The sequence below is a fragment of the Cynoglossus semilaevis genome, chromosome 14 (assembly GCF_000523025.1).
Source record: "Cynoglossus semilaevis isolate Cse_v1.0 chromosome 14, Cse_v1.0, whole genome shotgun sequence".
NCBI classification, from domain to species: Eukaryota; Metazoa; Chordata; class Actinopteri; order Pleuronectiformes; family Cynoglossidae; genus Cynoglossus; species Cynoglossus semilaevis.
The window spans coordinates 2709441-2716330 of record NC_024320.1 but is presented as its reverse complement, the minus strand read 5'-3'; the positions used below and the strand labels follow the sequence as shown (position 1 = coordinate 2716330).

The following is a 6890-nucleotide window of genomic DNA, read 5'->3' as shown; positions in this document are numbered from 1 at the left end:
TCTCAAGAATAAAAGTGATGTCAGTCAGTGAGATTGTCGGAGGTGAATGAAAAGGTTTTAGTTTCATTATGTTAATAGAATTTCTTGACTCACCCCACAGCTTTTTTGGACTCTACAGGGAAATAAAGTTGTTCCAGAGGCTGAAGTTTAATCACAGTTGTAAGGTGCTGAAAAGGTTTTCTTTAGAGCTTTTTGACCGGGAAAAAGAATAGAGAAAAAGAAGAAAGATTCTTTTTAAACCTTGTTGATGTGAATCTCAGAATTGGACTGTTCTGTAATCATTAGCCTCTCTGCCATCAGTCTCACAGCTGGTCTCCAAAGCATCACATGAATATCTGTCATTACTGATTTCTTTTTCTTTCTTTTTTTTTACCTGTGTATATGTTAACCTGACAATTATATGACTCACCTTGGCTTTTTTTTAAAAACTAATTATTTATTCTCTGAAATTAACTCCTATTAGTTGCCATTAGAGGAGCTCTTGAATCAACGCTATGCTATTTGCAGCCGAGTCATGAATTATTTCATCCTCAATAGGCGGTTAATGCATGTAGTTAGCACCATTTTATTTCCTTAGATTGACCTCCTGATGGAATGATGTTATGTATGAGCACAGTGGGTTTTAATGACATAGTAAGTAAGTCTATAGAAAAATGAGTTGTATCATTTTTGAAAGATTTGGATGCATTAATCGCTTGACAAAAATATTTCAGTTAGAAGCAAATTGATATTAAAAAATGGCTTATTTAATGAAACTTTAATGACTGCTGGCTGCAGTAGCTCTGGGATTGTGCCCCCCTTTTGAGAACATCTGTAGCCTTAGAGAATATCCAGTGGTGTGTGTTAGACAGGGTCCACTCTTCAACCAATGAAATGATGACATGACTACGTGGCGAGAGGTAAAAATCTAAACATTGACATGTTGTAATTTATGTCATTATTCTTTCCGGTGTCACTTCTCTGTGAGACGGACAAAAGAGTCATCTCTGACACATCCGCTTGATGGGAGTAAAAGCTTTTTAAATGAAAATGTCACTAGTTTGATTTTTTTTTTTTTTTTTTTTTAATTCAAGAAATTCATATTGGTCTGCAAATAGCAAGAAACATCAGACACGTGTCATCAGTAAGAATAAACTCACCGTCCTTCTCTGTAAAACAACAACAACTGCCCCACTTTATATCACTTCCTGTTTCCTTTTTAAAAATTCCTTGTCTGTTCTTTGTGTAACCCAAAATTAAAAAAAACTGAAATTTGATCATAAGCTGCTTTATTAGTGAAAGGCACGCAGTCTAGTCTCTTCATGTCACAAACACTTGTATAATCTGACGGCTCCTGTAAATATGAATGGACTGAGTAGCAAAGTTAGTGGGCAGAAATATTTAAAAAGTTGAAGAAAAAAAAAAGTACTACCTTTTCATGATTGTGATTTCAATATTAAAGTGACAATATTTCCACTTCTACTGTCCTTTTTTCAGTTGAAGTTTTATTTTGAGGGGTTGGGGTAATGTCTTTTTTATTATTATTATGTTAAACAAAATTTATTTTGTCAATTTGGGTATGCTATGCAAAAAAATACTAATCCTAAAATACTAAATCAATCCACAATCCACAAAATAACCAAAAGACTTACTTCTAATGTTGGAACAAAAATAAGATAAAGGTTAACCAAAATGTAAAACTACTGCTAACGGTTAACCTAAACCTTTGTTGAATTTTGGCGAGGAAAATATAGCTAAGAGTTAGGCCACATCTTCATCTTATCTGTCTCTCTGTGTCTGTTTGTTTGTGCAGTGTGAGCGTCAGCTGCAGACGCGGCGTCAAGCGGCAGAAAAACAAATGGCCATGGAGATTGCTGTGGGCAGGGAGCAGTTCAAATACTTTGGCTCTTTCTGTGCACTGACCGGCGTGGGACTCTTGGCAGCGTAAGTCCTTGAACAGCCCGTCCTTGTTAGCGTTTTCATTTGTTTGAAAATAGGGACGTCCATGACCTGAGGTGTCATCGTACGTATATATATATATATATGTATTTATGTATGTGTGTATGTACTCTGTGTATATGCATGTATATACAGTATGTCTATAAATTTAGGTCTATATGTGTTTATACGTATGTATCTATACACAGTATGTATATGCATTTATATATGCGCGTATGTACTGTATGTGTATATGCATGTATATACACATACATATATACATGTTACGAGTCTGCAACTATTGCAAGTATACATGTTACGAGTCTGCAAATATTGCAAGATTTTGCTCTTGATACATGATATGTTGATACTTGATGATACATGTCTGGTTACAAGTGCTCAACAGAGCTCCATTTTTCCACCTTAATTTGAATAAGTGGCTCCGACAGTCTGTGGCGCTGTCTCGCTCACTGTCCCTCGCAATATATTTGTTTATATCTATCTTTTTATGTTTAGATGGGGGAAATTTAATTTGATATATTAATAGTATATTTCTGGGGCGCTGGAACGAATTAATTGCTTTTTAGTTATTTTTAATGGGGAAAATGCAATCGAGATACATGGGGATCGACAGACGAGAGCTGTTGTGGAACGGATTGGACTTGTATCTATATATATTTATACTGTATATTATTTTGACTCACATCATCCAGTCCCTCATAGTCAGAGGGCTGGATGTGGCCTGCGGGCCGTACAACGCCCAGGTCTGCTTTTGACTGTCCGTTCCAACAGGGACTGGCGTCACTCTCATTGACACTCACTTGTATAAATGTTTTCAGTCATCACCAGTGAGCCTTCACTCACCGTTTCCTTTGTTTCCTTTCCAGTTCCATTAAAAAAAAGAGACCGTCACTATTAGCACCCATGGTTCCTCTTGGTTTTTTAGTGGCCTACCAGTACGACGTCGCCTACGGGACGTTCCAGATGCGCGTGTTAGGTAAGACCTCTCCTCATAATTATTCAGAAAAGTAAACACAACAGACAGTTCTGCCAGTTTTGTGACTCTCTGTCACCTACAGGTGAGGCAGAGAACGTCATCATATCTGAACACCACCGTCTTGGACAACCTTTTGGGCCTGTGACGTTTAGCAGCATAGAGACGGCCCGTGGTGGTGGAGCGACCTCCTCATAGAGGAGGTGAAGAAACTGTTGGTTGGCTGGGAGGAAACGGATGTATCCACATTTAATGTCAGCCTCACCAGCAGGTGGCATGGTTTGTATTTTATATAAAAATGCACTATTTTAAGGCTTACTACATGTTAGCGCTGATATCAGGTCAACAAAAATGAAAGTATTGCTACTTTTTTTTTTTTTTAAGAGTTTTTTTCTGCGTTATTTACTGATATCATATGATGCACTTACAAACAGTACATTGGAAATGTTACTTTTTTAATGTCTAAAAAACTTGAATTAAGATAGATTGTGAGAATTTATTAATTCCCTCCAGAAAATGCTTTTTATACCAAAGGAACTATACACTACACAATATAAAATGAAAAACAAGGGTATATTTTGTTTTTTGTTTAAAGAAATCATTTCAAAAATCTACCAACAAAAAAATTTTCTTTCTCATCTATAAATGACAGCTTTTGTACTTTTTCAAAAAAAAATGCTTCAATTATTTATATGAAAAAATGATTTATTGATCTTTTTAATTAAACTAATGCTGTTGCATGAAGACATTTATATCTTAAAAAAAAACTTTTCTCTAAGGAGAACAAACCACAGTATTTGTTGTTTTTTATTACTAAACCGAAAAAAAAAAATGCAAGTGCGTCATTGTCATCAATTTAAATGTTGAGTCTGTGTGTGAGAGAGAGAGAGAGAGGAAAGGTGGGGGTGAGAACATGTGTTCATTAGTGAAGTAGAGACTGAGGCTATAAAAGCCATGTCCGCCGACCAAGAGAGAAGGAGAAGGAGAAGAAACTCTGAAGCTCAAGAGCCAAGAACAAAGAAAAAAAAATCTTCAACCACCTTTTAGAGAAGACGTCTTAAAATCCTCCAGGAAACCAGACCTGCATCAGGTCAGAGGTGGAGCTCAGGAGAGAGAGAGAGCATTCCCAGAAGAAGAGGCAGAAGAAAAGAGAATGCTGTGGAGGTCGTCTCTGGTTGTGGCCGTGCTGTGCGTCGGTGCCATGTGCAGCTGCGTGCAAGCCGATCTGATGAGCGGACTGATCGTGCACAGGGACTACGGGGTCAAGCTGTGTGGCAGAGAGTTCATCAGAGCGGTCATCTTCACCTGCGGAGGCTCCCGGTGGAGACGCTCTGCAGATGGAGACTCGGGTAAGTTGGAAAATAAAGCTAATAGTACTTGACTTGTCTAATCAGTGAGTGGAAAAACTAGTTTTCATCTAAGCTAAGATTTCAGTGTCTCGGTAAAACCTCTAACATTAAAAAAAAGTTTAATTATTACTCAGATCACACTGATCAAACACTGAGATTGAGTGCTGGAATGTAAAGTTTAAGAGAGTTAAATGCAAAGTCCTGCATAATCTACGACGAGATCGGGATTGTTTGATGCCGTTGAGTAACCGTTTGAATGTTTTCAGCACCACGGTCAGCCACTGAACATTAAAAACAATCAGATTCTGATTCAGCTTTATGTTCAAAAACCTAATTCTTTTCCTTTGCCAGACTTTTTCCAGTGGATTTCTCCCAGTGATGTCACGGCACAGAACAACCAGCAGAGTGATTCAGACCTGACAGAAAACCTCACTCCTCCTCACACCTCCTCCTCACAGTCTCTGTCAGACCTCCTGGCTCTTTACGCGGCTGTAGTGGACCAGCAGCAGCAGCAGCAGCCTCCTGCTCCCCCTCCTCCCCCTCATCATCATCAGCAGCAGCAGCAACTCCTCAGTGATCCCTTCCTGCTGGACACCTCTCAGCCCGCCCTGTCTTTTCGGGGCCTTGGGTTTAGGTGGTCAGGATGGAAGTTCAGCGGCTGCTGGCTGGAGCAAGAAGAAGAGGAACTTTTCCCTGGGCGTGGCCGGGATGTGCTGCAGCCAGGGCTGCACCAAGAATGACATCGGACGCTTATGCTGAGACCAAACACACAACTTCAACACAGTGTTGTCATATTTAGAGTTTTCTGTTTTTTGTTTTTCTCTGCTGGTCACTCTCTGTCTGTCTAAATGCTTTATAGATGCAGAAATAAAAACTGCCTCACTTCTTTGTGTCTGTTCTTTAAAAATTGTAAGTAAACAAATGAAGATAAGTGTTGTGGCAATCTTAAATTTATTTTTAGGCTAAATTTTAGCCTAAAAATAAATTTAATAATGCCTAAAAGAGTGCACAAAAGAAAAAAATGCTTTAAGGACTAAGCAGCACGGCAAAAACAAGTCTCAGATTTCTTAAGATTAGATGTAAGAGAAAACGTGAGTATTATATTGTTCAACAGCCTCTAAACAGATGATGTGGTCTGGCATCAATGAAAAAATACACAATTTTAAAAAAGGAAACTTTTTTGTCATTTCTGATGTGTCAATAAAACAGCAAACACTAGAAAAGTATGGTACAAATACATGTCAGTATTTACACATTTACACACATTGATAAAATGTCATATTTGTTTAATAATCCTTGAAAATGGAATGTGTTTATTGTTGAAAATTTAAAAAAAAGCAAAAACAAACTGACAGCAATAAAAAGTCGTATTTACAAAAGAAATGACAGGAAATAATGAATGTATTTATTGTTGAAAATTCTAAAAAAAAGCAAACTGACAGCAATAAAAAGTCATATTTACAAAAGAAATGACAGGAAATAAATCCAGTACAAACTTTTTCTTTTCAGTCTCAGCTTATATGCGTTTTCCTTTCAATTTGACGGACGGACGATGTCACTCGAGGCGGTGTCTGTCTCAACCTTTAGTGATGTAGTCGGTCATTAGTGAATAATAAGGTTGTAACAAAGTCATTGTGATATTTTCTGTTCCGACTTTTTCATTTTGTCACTTAATGAGATATGACATCACTGTTGAAGCTCAGGTGAAAAAAAAAATGTTTTGCAAACCTTAGGCTAACAGTTGGGTCAAGGTTAGCTTCAGTCACGTACAGCTCGATTTAACTAAGCTCTAATTGAAAAGCATTCTGCTATCTCCTCAGCTCCTCAGATAGCGTTGTTTATTATTATTATGTCCACACACCTAACAAAATCCTTTTGCTATTTTTTGCCTACATTGACCTATTCTTAATAATGCCGTGGCTTATGTATAGCTTCTACAACTTAAATAGCTATATAAGAAAATATGAATGACGTAGACCATGGTACATCAGTGTGTCGTAGAAGATTCTCTGATTGCACTTAATTTGTCTGAAAATTCATTTATTTCTTCAATAAATATTTATAATTTGTCTTCTTTCATCTATGCCAAGGTAACAGGGAGAACATTTAAATACTCTTCCACCAGGTGGCAACAGATCGCTATTAAAAAGTTAAAAAAGAAAGGGATTTAGAGCTGTGTATTTCTTCAGTTCCTGCAAGTATATATTGTGTTCAATTCAACAGGCACAGGTTTCAACACTGAGTGCATGAGTCGTGAAATTAGAAGACCATTATATTTCATTTCATATTTTTGTTATCACATTTTTTGTTTTGTGGTGCATTCGGTTATATATGTAAAATAAAAAAAAATAAAAAGGTGGTTCAAAAAACATCGGGCAACACTACGACTTTTAGTTAAATATTGACAAGTCATATACAAATATGACTCATAAAGGGCTCATTCAGGCAGGTTTGAATGTAATATTACATACTGTACATTTCAGAGGCATTTCGTTCCATCTCCCTGTCTCAACACTAAAGACAAACGTTTAAAATTGTAACATGAATTCACTTCGTCAGAGGTGTCTGAGGTTTAAGGATAAAAAACCTTATTGTGTAAAAATGTCTGTAAGACGACGTAACAACGTAAC

The 6890-nt window shown here is 37.1% G+C and overlaps 2 protein-coding genes across 2 annotated transcripts; both read left to right on the top strand.

The window, feature by feature from the left end:
• Positions 1–881: 881 nt before the first annotated feature.
• Positions 882–3729, top strand: plgrkt (plasminogen receptor, C-terminal lysine transmembrane protein). The gene is made up of 4 exons (XM_017038319.1): positions 882–899; positions 1793–1923; positions 2805–2914; positions 2997–3729. The coding sequence occupies exons 1-4, from the start codon at positions 882–884 to the stop codon at positions 3107–3109; spliced, it is 372 nt and encodes a 123-aa protein (XP_016893808.1). The 3' UTR covers positions 3110–3729.
• Positions 3730–3785: 56 nt separating this feature from the next.
• On the top strand, positions 3786–5146 carry rln1 (relaxin 1). The gene is given in 3 exon segments (XM_025062534.1): positions 3786–4260; positions 4612–4889; positions 4891–5146. Coding segments are annotated over 3 exon segments (603 nt in total). The 5' UTR covers positions 3786–4064; the 3' UTR covers positions 5020–5146.
• The last annotated feature ends 1744 nt before the right edge of the window (positions 5147–6890 follow it).